The following is a 14683-nucleotide window of genomic DNA, read 5'->3' as shown; positions in this document are numbered from 1 at the left end:
GGGTCCCCCTCCCTTCCCCCTTGGTCCTTGGTTCCGGTCGGTTCCGAAGCAAGAGGGAGGGGAGACGCATGACCCCCGCCTGTTCAAAAAGGACCCCAAACCCGGGAGACGTGGTGGGTCCCGCGTCCTTCGCGGCAGTTTTTTACGACGGCGGAGTCCCGAACGTAGGAGCCGTTTGATTTAACTGAATCCACGGGGAGCTCAGCATGCAGCAGTTCACGTGCTAGGCTGGAGGAATCGACCAGCTCCGTCGATCGAAGGTTTGTTTCTCCTCTACTTGACCTTCTTATTCTTTTGCACATGTTTTTTATGGATTGTTAAGAGGTTTATTCGGTTACCAACTCATTGCAAAGAACAGTATTTGCCATTCGCTTCAAAGAAATGGGTGGTTCCAAAAAGAATGCTTCATCTCCCTCTCTCCTTTCTTCTATATGTTTTTTCTTTAGTAATCAAAGTTGATTGAAATGCCTATTGTCTTGCGAGTTAGGCATTTTGATTTCTCAGAACCATTTCTTTTTTAAGAGATCCCATTCTTTCAAATTTTTGTTGTCATATATATATATAGTGTCAAAAATAATTTTAGATTTATTTATTCATTTATTTGATACTAAGATAATTCATATAAAGGAATAATGTGCTTGAATTATATGATCAAGCCACAAATGCGGATATTAACTAAAATTACATATATGTAGGGATACACATGCATGAGAACACATGTACATATTAATGTATGTATATATGAAAAAGAGTCCCAGTGGTCCCCGAGTTTTCACCGGATTTCATATTTGAGTTGTTCATAAAAAGCTCAAGTTTGACTTAAATTTAATTAAATAGGCTGATTATTGCGGAACAGTCTAAGATGGAGCAAGAGCAGTGCTACGGTAGCTCTGGAGGAGTCCATCAGAGTAGTTACTCAGGTGTCTTGCACCGATCACTTTGCTGCATTGCGACGCATTCAAAGGGCAAGGCTTGGCTTGGGTGAGCTCTACTCACCCAACTGTAGAGGTGATCACGGGTCTTCTGGCCCGCCCAGCCCGCCCGGCCCGGCCCGAAATTTTTCGGGCTTGGGCATTGAAAAAGGGCCCGTTGGTCGGGCCTGGGCAGGAAAAGCGGCCCGACCAAAAAAATCGGGCCGGGCCTGGACACTTAAAAAAAAAAGCCCGATTCGGCCCGGCCCGACTATAAAATACTGATAATATTTTTTTAAAAAAATAAACCCTAAAACTAAAACTAAATCCTAAACCCTCCCCTCCCCTCGCTGAGAGCCGCCGCGACCAACCCCCCCACCCAACCCCCCCCCCCTCCCCCAAACCCCCCCCCCCCTTTCCGTCGCTGAGAGCCGCCGCCGCCCCCCTTCCTTCGCTGAGAGCCGGCGCCCCCCCTTCCTTCGCCGAGAGCCGCCGCCCCCCCTTCCCTTCGCTGAGAGCCGCCGCCCCCCTTCCTTCGCCGAGAGCCGCCGCCCCCCCTTCCCTTCGCTGAGAGCCGCCGCCCCTCCTTCCCGTCGCTGAGAGCCGCCGCCCCCCCTTCCCTGGCTGAGAGCCGCCGCCCCCCTTCCTTCGCTGAGAGCCGGCGCCCCCCCTTCCTTCGCCGAGAGCCGCCGCCCCCCCTTCCCTTCGCTGAGAGCCGCCGCCCCCCTTCCTTCGCTGAGAGCCGGCGCCCCCCCTTCCTTCGCCGAGAGCCGCCGCCCCTCCTTCCCTTCGCTGAGAGCCGGCGCCCCCCCTCCCTTCGCGGAGAGCCGGCGCCCCCCCTTCCTTCGCCGAGAGCCGCCGCCCCCCCTTCCCTCGCCGAGAGCCGCCCCCCCTTCCTTCGCCGAGAGCCCGACTCGGAGAGGGAGAGGTGGGGGGGGGGAGCGGGAGAGCTCGGAAGTTCCGAGTCGGAACTCGAAGAGGGAGAGGTGGGGGGGGGGAGCGGGAGAGAGGGAGGGAGGTCGGGTCGGGCCTATCCGGTTGGGCCTGTCGGGTCGGGCCTGGGACCAGATTTATAAGGTCGGGTCGGGCCTGGACAAAAATTTAAGCCCGACAGTCGGGCCGGGCCGGGTCTGGGCATAGCCATCGGGCCTAATTTCTGCTGTGGAGCCCGGCCCGAGCCCGGCCCGACCCGGGTTTTGATCACCTCTACACCCAAGTAAAGAATAACTAAATCAGTGTCCGTGGCTGTTGTCTCATTTGGGCTAAATCAGTTGCCCGTAGAGCAACCGACAGTGACCGATGGACTGATGGGACCCTTTTGTGGTTGCCCATTCAACAGCCAGTGGCCGCCGGCGTGCACTCAATTAAGCCCACAAGTACTGGGCCGGGCAACCACCAAAGTGCTGGTGGGCCTTAACAATTCGCAGCGAATCATCAATTTATTCCCGACTTCGCATCAAATCTGATCCTCCTTCGTATCATCAATTTAACCGGCGCACATTTGGATTTTTTCGTGTAGGAGACCAACGCCGCAAAGTTTCAGGATCCAGCTACCCGCCTCTAAGATCGGCGATCGCGGCCCGTCGGTCGGTCGCTCGAGAGGGGAGAGGCTCGATAGATAGAGGGAATGGTTCCACCGCGGCTTCTCCTTCCATTTCTTGGTCATCTTCTTTTAATCTCCCACCTTGCTCCGTCGATCTCAGCCGATCTCTCCTCTCATGGTAACGTTGAAGGAGACCTAATACCTTCTTCTTCTTCTCTTCTTCTTATCTGGTTGGGAATTCATCTGGTCCTGGAGTCTCTCTCTCGTCGCTAGTGCGATCTTGTAGTCAGATTTGTAATTTTGGGTTTATGATTTGGATTTCTTTCTGACGATCTTGCTCTTTGGCTCAAATCTGTTCGGCTGTTTTACTCTTTAGCTAAAATCTGTTCGATTATGGCGTAATTCAACGGCTATTCTGGTTTGACATTCCCTTTTCTTGTCTCGCAAAAAAAATTCCTTTTCGTTGTATCAAAAAAAAAAAAAAAAATCATTTTCTTGTTCTTCTCAAACCGTGAAGTTGTCTGGGCCTTCCCAACTTGGTATCTTTTATTTCGAGTGCGATCATGGAGTTAGTTTCGACAATTTAGGGCTCATGATTTGAGCGTCTCGCGGCATCAAGTTTGCTGGCGATCATGCACTCCCGTAGAGGAAGCTGTTATTCAGTTGTGGATGCCTGTTTCTTGGCTCCAATTCGCACAATATTGTGTGAATCAAGTCTTTTCTTGTTTGTAATGCCCTTTCCTCGTTTTTTTCTCTTTCTGAGGGTTTTCCCTGGTTCTCTTGTTTTGATATAGCTATTTGTCATTTTAAGTGCGATCTTGTTTTCAGCTTTGTAAAATCGAGGTTCATGATTTATTTCTCTCGACATCCTCTTTTGCTTGTGACGTGTCCTACAGGAGGGTAAACTACGGTCTTGTTTGTAATTGCTTTGTTCTTGGCACAAATTTGTTGAATCATCGGGGAACCATATAGTGTTCTTTTTGTTTTTAAGTTAGGGATTTTGATCTGTGGCACCTCGTGTTGTATGATTCCGCGAAATTCAATATATTAATTGATCATCTTATCAAGTAAACATCAAAACTATGCTTGAAACTGGGTATCATGTTCATATGGTTTATTTTTTTGTGGGTTGTTCTACTACTAATCTCTCAAGATGTGTCGGGAGCAGAATTCTTACTTTATTCCAATTCATAGTTTTTTTTTTGTGGGTTGTTCTACTACGAACCTCTCAAGATGTATCAGGAGCAGAATTCTTACTTTATTCCAATTCAACTGTATCTCTTGTTTATTTTTAAGAACAATGACATTGATCTATTCCAAGGAAGCAAGCATTTCATTTCCATATATTTGTTAAATTTGTGATAGTGGACTTAATGTTTCATTCGATGTTACATTTTTTTATGTTAGTTACCTCATGGATGTTGCATCCTCAAATTGTAGGGTGCTACTGGACTGAATCATGTCAAAGCAAATGGCTTGGAGGATGTGGTGCAGGTTATGTCATAGCTGATCAGTCAGACAACTGCAATGGTCTTTGTGAAGAGTCCAGTTACCCACCATGCCTTCCTTTCCATACCCATTTCCATTGTTGCAAACCAGGTGCGCCGAGACTTATTTGTTTATATGTGTTTAAGTGACACAAGATGGCCATGCTAATTTATTAATATTGTTAAAGTATGTGCAAATTAGTATTGAACTTTAGCAGATTAACATGTTTGGCCTTCTATGACATGGATGCAATTATTGTTGGAAGACGATGACTTTAAAGTTCTATAGTTGGAAAGTTGTATATGTTGCAAGGAATAAAGTATGCATCTTTTATCCTATAATCCTACCTGCACTTTCACATAATTTGCATAATATAAATCATTCTAAACCTCTAATATTTGCTAAAAAGGATGCCAGCATTAACAATTGACCAATGGAAAAAAAGGCATTCATTTATTCAAAAAAATATGCTTAGTCTCCTTGCCTCATGGGTTTGATCGTTTCAATATTTTGTTAATCAGAATGTACTTTCCAGCAATATTTGCTCCAAGATTACATCCCTTTACATTTTTCCTATTGAAGATGAAATCAGAGTCTTGTATAACAGATTGCTTAATTAGCCAGCACTTCACTCTCTACACGGCAAGATGTGATTTTCTTTCTCAATCATGTTTCAACCAAAATTTGGACCAAGATATCTTTTTAATGATTTGATATCATAGATTGCCTTTTCCTTGTACCTTTAATGCCATAAAATGAGGATTCATTGCATTTACACATCACTTTCCAATAAGTTGACGTGCCATGATGAAAAAGTTTGAGACATCAATGAACCATTCTTTTATTTGCATGAACCCTCCTGAGCATGTTTTCTATGTGCATTTCCCTTTTTACGTACCTTCAGCCATTATATCAAGTTCTTTTTTCCTACTCCATACATGAGTCTGGTCTAGTATTTTTTTAGGACTAAAAGTAACCAGACTTGCTTTAGACAACTAAAAGAAGAGATCATGGTGTAGAAAACAGCTTTTTTTTTTCATGTTTGTGTGCGTGCATGCACCTTAATAGCAGTTATCAAACTTTTTCAAGCATGCCATTATATTTTTGTATATGTGTGCTAAATGTAATTACCATTTCTAATTCGATTTTTTTGTTAATTGTATGTCTTAAAATTGTTTAGCGACCTTGAATACAATAGGTGAAAATGGGATTCCTTAGTTCAGATCCCTAGAGCCCCAAAATAAACCTTTCTTCTTATATGTAATACCTTGTCTTTTGCTTTCTTATAAGCAGAAAGTCCAAGGGTAACAAATAGGTGTGCAAGATGCCAGATCAAGTTGGACTTTGGCAGTGAGTACATATGTTGCACTGATTGCTCAGATCCTTACCTAATTGACAAGAGTAGCAAATTGGGTTATTGTAAGAGTGGTGCAGAGTTAGCCAAGCAGTTAAAACCCCAAGGTAAATATCATATGCATTTTTTTTTCTATGCTCCCGCTATGTTGAAAATACCTTCCTTTCCTCCCAAACTGACGTAATGCAAACATTTTTACTTGTTATCTTGAATTTAGAGCTTCATGGTGTGTGTTACCTGTTTGTCATACATGAAATCCATTGAAAAAATTATGGCAATTTTATCTTTAAATGCAACATTTTTTTTATGCAATACTTTTTGACCCTTGCAGAAATTTTCAAGTGGGTTGCTGGGCCATGGATGAAATGCTCTTCTCCTTGTGATGGTGGAGTTCGTTATCGAGATGTGGGTTGTTTTGGATCCATTGATTATGATGCATCCATCAAACACTATCCAGTAGATGATAGCAGATGTTCTGCAGAAGAAATGGTCAGTCAAAAATGTGTTCATGTTCATTAAGGCTTTGTTACATAGTCATAATTTTTCATTTTTTTTTCATGTCATGTTTATGAATCTAACAATTCATTTACTTATTAAAATTCATCAAAAGTTCAGACAAAACATCATATAAACTTGACACAATGTTCTGGAAGAATAAGAGGAAGTAAATGAGGCAAAATTGATGGAAGATCATGAAACTCATTCAAGAAAAGCCAAATTTGTGGTAATTTATATTGATAACAAGCATAATACCAATTCTATTACTAATATGAATAATACTAGCAATAGTGATGAAGCAGAAGAGATGGTTTTGACATGCTGCCAGCAACAATTGGATTTTCAGTGGCATATAATAAAAGGAGCTGATGGTTGATTTTGAAAGGTTGTAAGACTCATAATGTTTGAATATGACAGGATTTTTCAAATTCCATATTGACATGCCCAAGATGTTTTAGATCTAGAAAATCATGAAATCTATCCTGGGCAAGGAATAATGACACTACTTTATCTCCTTTATCTATTGTTTTTTTTTGGTTTGATTCTGTGTTGTGGCTGGGGTTTTGAACTTTAATAGCAAGATTTTTTCTACAAACATCAGACATGTAAGTGAAACTGACAAGTTTCTCCATCTAGATGGGGATAATTGCCAGCATGTGAAGTATGTTCCTTTCTTGAGATTACATTGATAATGTAATTGTAATCATAGTCAACATGCCTTGTTTCATCCATTTACAACCAATTTCACTATTCTCTTTTGAGCTCTACCCTTTCTTCATTCATAGTGTTAAAACTAAAATAGGTCATTCAAGATTCTCTCATATGTTCTACAGAAATTCCTTCAGTTCTCTCTTCTGAGAATTTTTCCTGGCTCGTTATAAGAAATCCGGGCTATGTTATTTGTAATTTGTTTACCTGATCTAATATCTTATTTCATAATTCTCAGAAGAGAACTGTAAACGTCATTTCTGTATTGCACAATTCTGGTGTAACATCACCAAAGAACCTCTTGCACATTTCTTTTTCCCATCTTAAGTGTTTATATAGATTAAGTTTAGATTCCTCTTGTTAAAATAAGAACTAGGTTTTATGGTTGACCTCATCCCTTGCAAAAGTGTTTAGTTTACTAATATCTTTTTCAGTCAATATTTTTGAAGTTGGAGCTACATCTATATCTAAAGGACATTATCATCCAAAGAGCCTCAAATTATGGCAGAAGTATGTTGCATTCTTGTATAGATGCAATTGATCCATGAATAAGAAAATTTACATACTCCAGATCCTCAGTATTCTGGGCACATCGATCATAGGTTGGACAAATTAGAAGGATATCAACAAGATAGCTTGCTTCTTTTGGATTTTCTTTCAATGAATATGGGGTTGTGGAATTGCTTTCTATATAAAATCCAGAAGATTCCTTCAAGTATTCTGTTACCTTTTATAAATGCTTATAATAATCTGATACTGGTGCAGAGTGGAGTATAGACAATGAAATTAGATTGCTTCCTCTGCCTCATCTCAAAATTCATTCTGCCTGTTGTTTCCCAGCCTCATATCTGATGTAAGACTTGGTGTCCTGGTGTAATAAAATAGGGCACTGAAATCTGTAAGGGTTCCATAAGGGTGTGTAATTCATGTATCCTCTTCTTTAGGTGCTCCGTCATATACCAAGCTCCATCATACAATAGCACATGTTCCTTGTCTCATCATTCTCTTGGTTGTGTGGCAGCCTGCTAGACAGGAACCTTGCAATCTGCACAGCTGTGCAGACTTCAGCATCAGTGATTCAAATAATGGTGAGCAAAGGGGGATGTCAAGATGGTTGGTTGTATTATTTGTTCTTCTTGGACTTCTTTCCATCGGAGGGCTTGGCTTTGCAGGCTACACTTATTACAAGCGGTATGTATTTACCGAGCTATATCTTTATCTCTATAAATTATTGAATATTAGAATCTTCTTGTTATGCAGAGGTTTACCTTTAGTGGAGGGCCAGCTACTTCTTAATTTTACTCCACTTTACAAGCAGTCTGTTGCTCATTAACTGACAATTGTAATTTGTATGGAACATTAGCTATATATTCTTTTTAGTATTCTTATTAATTAATTATGAGGATGCCCCCAACCTACCCCACCCACACCCCCCCCTTCTCTCCTCAACCCACCCACCAAAAAAAATAAAAGAGATGGGAAAAGGGATAAGAGTAAAAAGATTTGCATGTACCGGGGAGCATCCATCCAAAAAAATTTAAATGGCAGCCCTTGGATCAGAAATGGAAGTAAAACCATGAGGGACGTTTTTCTTTTCCTGTATCACATGCATCAGGAGTGGATCAGGTTTTTGACACCTTTCCACTTGAACTCATTTTGGAAGTGGCCTATGATCTGAAGGCGTGGTTATGGTGTCATTCATCTGAAGCAATGCAATGACTTGTAATCTGATGAGCAGGTGGGAAGGCCTCTCATGAAAATGATAATGGCCACCTGATAATGTTGCATGAGACCACGCTGGTCATTCATTCATTGCAAGATTGTATCAACTGGTTTGGTACTTGGATTGATAGAAGGTTCTAGGATGCTAGAATTGAAATAAGTAGCTCCAAACGTCTGATGTGATGCATCATTTCTTTGATCAATTTGCTTACAATATCTCTGAGCCTTTTTCTTTGTTGTTTGCAACAGGAGAACCTCAACCCCAAGCGGCTTTGTGTATATCATGCTTGAAGGATATTCTTGAAAGATTGATTCATTTCTGCTCAAGGGGAGCAGGCATTGTTTGTTCTTTGTTGTGTCATATTCGGAATATTCGTGTAAGTGGTTACAAGCTGGAGGATGTGCATGATTGTAAAAAGTTTGATTCTCATATCCGAGCTCTTACGTCTTATCAAGCTATACCTTTGGAGCCAAGCTTTGTTCTTTTCTTTTTTTTTTTTTGTTCGCTGTTTTATTTCAAAGAACCTGGGAAGGGTTTACCATGACGAGAAGGCGGCTTGTTAAGTCCGTCTCTAAATTTAGAAGGTTTGACTTGCAGGCCATATTTGCTTGCTGCCAGCAGTATGAGCTCGGCTGATACTCCAGTCAACAGATTTTGTGCCGATCTTTTCCTCTTTTGTTAATTCTCTTGTAACAACCAGCCTAATCCGCATTTGAAGAAATCGAATCTGGTATCGTTTTCATCTGCAAGAGGCTCTTGTTTAAGTTGTAATCGTTAATCAGGAGAAAGTCTCTTTCTTTCAGTACTGTCTGGAGTTATGATCATGACTAGAGTTGTCTGGTGCTCGAGAATGCAATGGTCTCCTTTCAGTCAATGAGAAAGAGTAACTGGGCTATTGTAGATTGGTGCTGCCTTTACATGCCAGCCAAGCTGACCAGCTTAGCTCTTAGGTCGAGCATTCGTAACATGTCCGCTCATGGCCTGCTTTTGGACAGCAGAGTATATTATCCGGCAGCACTGCGTCTGCTGTGGGAAAGAGCTGAAACAAAACTGATCGGCTAAACGATGTTTTAAGATTCATCAAAGGCCATTGAATCCATTGACTTTTAAAAAATTTTACAGATAAGATAAAAACACTTTTTTCAGTCTGGCTCGCTGCACATTCTCTCTCTCTCACACACTTCTCCTCCGTGTGATAATCTCTCACTTCACCTCCATGCGGTCATCTTCACTCTATTTCTCAAAGGTGGTTTGTGAGAGCGGATCTTAACATCGGCATTCAAGTAGGCTCGAGCAGATCTTAACATCGGCATTCAAGTAGGCTCGAGCAGATCTTAACATCGGCATTCAAGCAGGCTCTTGATCTGGTCTTTGGCCCTTGCACATTATCATTAGAAATGTACGGTGGTAGCTGCATTCTGGTACAGCAAATGTCATGGTGACCGATTTTGCATCAAACATCAACCATCCTTTCTTGGGATAAGCCTAAAGCCCTGGAGTACTGGTAAGCTGGGGTTTCTGATGCTCGATGGTGACTCCTGGCAAACAAACAAGGTGCAATTAGAGGATGTACTTTTCTCCAAAGATTACTTGACATGCTGGTCTACTGGGGCAATTGGAATTCTACGACAGAAAGCAGCTAGTTGTTTACCGTTATATGCGGAGTTCACTTTCCATTGGATATGACGATGTTGTGGCACATTCCAAGCCACATGGATGGAACGAATAAGCGCGCCGGATGCAGCGGCTCCGGCGGGAATTTAGGCGATGGACCAGCCGCTAACCGTGACAGGATGTATGCTCTTGTCACACATTATGCCGCTTGGCACGTTCTATTTCTAGAGGGATGGACCAGCTACCCACTCTAATCTCTATCTTCCATCTTCCATCTGTTTGCACACATCGTGCGCGAAAAGTACGACCCGAACCCTTCAGCTGCAGCACAAATTGGTCTCTTTCTTTTTGTTTTTCTTTTTCTTTTTTATATAATTTACATTGGCTCCTCACACACGACCGATGAAGATGCAACCCAAAAAGTTAGAAGGAATAAGTCTGCAGAGTTTCACATGGGGCCCAACACCTTTTACCTGTCATTTTTTATCGTGCCAATGCCAGACGCGATGCACATCGCACATGAGAATCCCATGGATGAAGTCGGATCCTCTAATGATCCCAGCTTTGAGGATCCGATTCTGCAATCACGACCATCTGTGTACGATGCAATGGTAGTTGTACAACGGGTCTTTTGTATCGCATGCTAGTTGTTTCATCTACAGCACTCGATCTTGCTGCATTATGATCATCATATAATATATGGACGATTATGATTGCAAAACCAGATTGTCAAGTTTAGGATCAAACTTGAGAGGATCCAAACTTTGAGTATTGTAAACTTTTTTGATCTTGGATGGATACATGCCGACTTCGAGCTCATTGTCAAGAAGGTGTGGTGTCGTGGACAACATCACTTGGTAGAGATTGCAGGGATATATTTAAGCTGGAGAAACAATAATTTGCAAAGCTATTAAACCCTGGATGAAACCAACTAGACCAAGAAACAAACTCACCAATCGTTAAAACATTAAAAGTTAAAAATATATAAAATAGTTATAAAATAAGAAAAAAATATAAATATTGAAAAAAATTTGTTTCACGTATTACTCTTTTGATCATATAGATGCATATTCTAAACTGGTCTTTAATTGGAATATTAACATAAAATATTATCCCCCATCTATATATCTTCTAAAAAAATTGCAACGAGTACTATATATAATATAGAAAAATATTTAGGCTTTATTGATACTTTATTTTGATTAGAATAGTAAAGTATAAAAAAATATCCAAAAATGAAATGGAATAAATTAACTTTAATAAAGAATTCGTTAACTTTTTTTTTTTTTGATGGAAAGAAGTAGTTTTTGAAAATATCAAAATCTCGAACTCCGGTAATTTGTTGCGTCATTAATTTCGGAGGGATCCCGGTGGAACCTAGTTGCGGTTGCTGACTGGTCAAGCCAAATATATTGAAAAAAAATACAACCAAATCCAAGATGGTATGGATCGTTGGCAGGACGGTTGGCAACAATTATGACTGAAACTTATAATAATGCTCGCAGAGAAGCCATCTCGATCTCTTCCAAGGCGACTCTCTTTCGTCCTGATAATAATAATAATAATAATAACTGACGCATCCGAAGCAATCTCCGGGCATCTTCTCTGGAAAGGCCTCGGTCGCCGATGTGGACGCCTCCGCCGCTCCTGCTCCCATGGCTCCTAACCTTCCTGCTGCTCCCCATGCCATCCCTTGCTGAAGTCGGCACCGCCTCCTTCTACGGACCACCGTATCTCCGTAAGTGCCACTGCCGCCCGTCGCCACCATCGATTCCTTCGCCAGCTGCTGCCCTTTAATCGTTCTAGCTCTGTCTCTCTCTAACAGCTACCGCATGCCACGGGAGCGACGAGGGCCAGTTCCCGGCAGACAATCTCTTCGCGGCCGCCGGGCAGGGGATATGGGACAATGGCGCGTCCTGCGGGAGGGAGTACTTGGTGAGATGCCTCAGCTCAGCCACGCCGGACGCGTGCGCCGGGGGCCGGACCATCCAGGTCGCGATCCTGGATCAGGCCGCCGCACTGAATTCGATGCCTTCGAGGAATGGGACCACCATGGTTCTATCAACCACTGCCTTCAGGATGATAACCCAGCAGTCGGTAGATGTCATCAACATCGAATTCACCCAGTAAGATTCCTCTCCTCCTCCTCCTCCTCCTCCTCTGACTTCTTTTTTTTTCAGAAAAAACAAAACAAAAAAAAAAAAACAAGCTATACAAGGCCTCGCAGTTGGTGCGGATCTCCAGCGACCCCTTCTAGCCAAGAAATAATTAATTAATGTTAATCTCCTCTCAAGACTGTACGTACGCAACATCTAATTAACCAACCACTTGACCAATATGATATATCTAAATGCTTCACCGGACGCTGTGAAATGAATTTCCATATCCTCGGTCATCGCATAAGCAGGTGTTAGATATATAAATATATGTGATCTAATTACTTGTCATCGCTTAACATTTATAAAAGCAGTCGCCTAGGTACTTTTGGCTAGTCTTTTAGAATGAGATTATAAGGTTGTGATAGAAGGGTCCTTTGGTTTGGATGGCATCAGAGTAAAGTTGCCTAGGTACGTCAAAATGAGACTGTCTTGCTTCATTGTTCGAAGATTTTTGTTTTTCAAGCGCATGCGGTGTTCTAAGATTGCGCGTGCTTAATGGCATGCAACACTTCGGCTTCATGGGTTGGCATAATTATAGGAAGCATCTCAATGCGAATCTACGTTCAACTCCAGCTGTCGCTGTTTTTCGTTTGAGTTGGCACATATATATATGATGCTGTTAGATCGCTTGTGCATGCTGATTCCAGGGATGCGAGTAAAACTGCTTATCGTACTAGATGCGAACCAGGCAGTGGATCTCCATTGCATCTTCTAGCACTTTTATGATCTCGCTGCTGAACAATCTACGTTCCCGAGTAGCTTGAAGGATTTTTTTTCTTTTTTTAATCATGATCATTCTTAAGGAAGTGGATCTTGAATTGTAATGTCTTGGAATTCTCAAAACAAGCGAAAAGCCAAATCCAAGTAAACCACATGCGCGCAGATGGAGAGAAGTACTATATAAGGCGGCTCAGGAAAGCTATTTTAGCTAATATCATACAACTAGTTGTGATTCAACGATCTGATATTCCTTAATAATATCTTATTGTAAGGCAGCATATATACTTGAATGCGGTGCATCAATCGGAAAGTCTCAAACAGGGTGCTGCATGCAAAGATTCAAGAAACCCTGTTTTTGGAAATGTTTTTTCTTTTTTCTTTTTTCTTTTTTCTTTTCCATTTATTTGCCCTTAATTTTCGATATTGTGGTGTTATATCTGCTCATCTGAATGTTGTTTTATTTTGCAGGGTTTGACATGGGCCGGAGATCGCAGGACCAGACCAATTCTGAAGCATCAATGAATTCATTTAGTTTTTCAAGAAAAACAGCTGTCGATTCTTCTACTCCCCCCCTCCCTCAACTGTGCCATTTATTCTTCCTTTGTTTTTTTTGAGATAAAATTATTCGTCTTCTTTACTTTCTTTTCCTCCTTGCGCCGGCCAGGACTCAGGAGTGAGCGGGATATACTTCCCGGTAATTAACCTCACCTGAACTCCTAAATCTTCCCCGCACAGCCCTGCGAAAGCAAGGACTCCGTCCGTCCCAAGTCTCTGAAACGGGCACAGATTTATTTACCAACAAACTTGCTTGTACCTTGAAGCAGATCTCCTGTGCTAATTTTCTTAATTAGCGTAAAGCAAAGCGACGCCTCTGTATGGTTGAAGGCAACCTGCAACTCTGCGAACCAGACGATAGACAGCAACGTTTGACCCGTCTCGTTGAACCCCACTAGTCTGAGAGATTGTTTTGTTGGTTTCGATTCTGGCTTTAGCTGAAAACTTTGGTGCCTAAAATACAGTATTTTAACGTGTTGAGGACCGAGGTATGGAGCTAGAGACCAACCCTGCGTTCCAAGTTCCAACCAAATTGTCCAATGCTAATGTCAACCTTAATGTTTGTTTACCAATCATTTATTGGCGGTGATTGGGATGGATTTGGTTATATATCCATCCAGCTGAAGTAGGTCGACCAAACATTTAAGGGGATCGATCAGCAAAAGCATGCGCGCATCTTGAAGAGGATTGTTTTATCTGATGCGGTCCCTTCCAACCCTCGAGGCCGTATCCATCACGTTTCCCTGTCTTCCAGAATAATAAAAACCATCGGAATCAAATCGGTTGGCCAGTGCCGCCCGCCCGAATCAAGTCGGCGGCATTCATAAGCAGGCCTTTTTCCACGCGGGATGAGCAAAGGCGTGGTTGAAACGGCTGCATCCTTGGCCCACACGGTTCTGAGCGGACGTTGAAGAACCAGGGGCAAACGCTCCCCGTGCCATTATAAGCGGAGAGGCTGAGGGAATGGCAGATCTTTGGATGCGCCTGTCCATTTCTGCCTCCCTCGGTATCAATAGAATTATATATACACGCACACACACAGGAAATCGTAGAGTTTTTCAAAAAGCTAATAATCAAGTCATAAGTAACTAAAAGGAGATCGAGGCAGGTCTCACTACAGAAAATATGGACTATTCCGGCATTTATATACCGATGCTAGATAGAAGCATCGGTAATTTTGGTTCCAGTGCCAAAATATGCCGATGCTTTTAAATAGCATCAGCGGTCATGATATTAGTATGACGCTACATAGCGTCGTCAGAGGCCAAATAAAAACGGTGTGATTAGACGACATCTAAAAGCATCGCCGGAGTCCAAATACCCCAACAACGCTTTCTCTAAAGCGTCGTCGGAGTCCTAATAAACCACCCGCCCCTGCCCCCACGACGCTTTCTCTAAAGCGTCGTCAGA

At 42.3% G+C, this 14683-nt stretch overlaps 2 protein-coding genes across 2 annotated transcripts; both read left to right on the top strand.

Annotated features, from left to right (window-relative positions):
* The first annotated feature begins 2372 nt into the window (after positions 1-2372).
* On the top strand, positions 2373-8967 carry LOC103721163 (A disintegrin and metalloproteinase with thrombospondin motifs 7-like). The gene is made up of 6 exons (XM_008811246.4): positions 2373-2632; positions 3895-4053; positions 5236-5403; positions 5628-5785; positions 7524-7693; positions 8474-8967. Exons 1-6 carry the CDS (start codon positions 2539-2541, stop codon positions 8526-8528), a joined length of 804 nt encoding a protein of 267 aa, XP_008809468.1. The 5' UTR covers positions 2373-2538; the 3' UTR covers positions 8529-8967.
* A 2379-nt stretch (positions 8968-11346) lies between these two features.
* LOC103721157 (EG45-like domain containing protein) lies at positions 11347-13700 on the top strand. The gene is made up of 3 exons (XM_008811234.3): positions 11347-11577; positions 11665-11965; positions 13187-13700. The coding sequence occupies exons 1-3, from the start codon at positions 11466-11468 to the stop codon at positions 13191-13193; spliced, it is 420 nt and encodes a 139-aa protein (XP_008809456.1). The 5' UTR covers positions 11347-11465; the 3' UTR covers positions 13194-13700.
* The last annotated feature ends 983 nt before the right edge of the window (positions 13701-14683 follow it).

The sequence above is a fragment of the Phoenix dactylifera genome, chromosome 11, assembly GCF_009389715.1.
Source record: "Phoenix dactylifera cultivar Barhee BC4 chromosome 11, palm_55x_up_171113_PBpolish2nd_filt_p, whole genome shotgun sequence".
Classification (NCBI taxonomy): domain Eukaryota; kingdom Viridiplantae; phylum Streptophyta; class Magnoliopsida; order Arecales; family Arecaceae; genus Phoenix; species Phoenix dactylifera.
Note: the sequence above shows the minus strand (reverse complement) of the source record. Positions and strands in the feature narration are given on the sequence as shown.

Coding starts and splice junctions, on each gene's coding strand:
- LOC103721163 (XM_008811246.4), top strand. CDS start 2,539: ATGGTTCCACCGCGGCTTCTCCTTCCATTTCTTGGTCATCTTCTTTTA. Junction 2,633..3,894: donor AGCCGATCTCTCCTCTCATG/GTAACGTTGAAG, acceptor CTCAAATTGTAG/GGTGCTACTGGACTGAATCA. Junction 4,054..5,235: donor TTTCCATTGTTGCAAACCAG/GTGCGCCGAGAC, acceptor TCTTATAAGCAG/AAAGTCCAAGGGTAACAAAT.
- LOC103721157 (XM_008811234.3), top strand. CDS start 11,466: ATGTGGACGCCTCCGCCGCTCCTGCTCCCATGGCTCCTAACCTTCCTG. Junction 11,578..11,664: donor CTACGGACCACCGTATCTCC/GTAAGTGCCACT, acceptor TCTCTCTAACAG/CTACCGCATGCCACGGGAGC.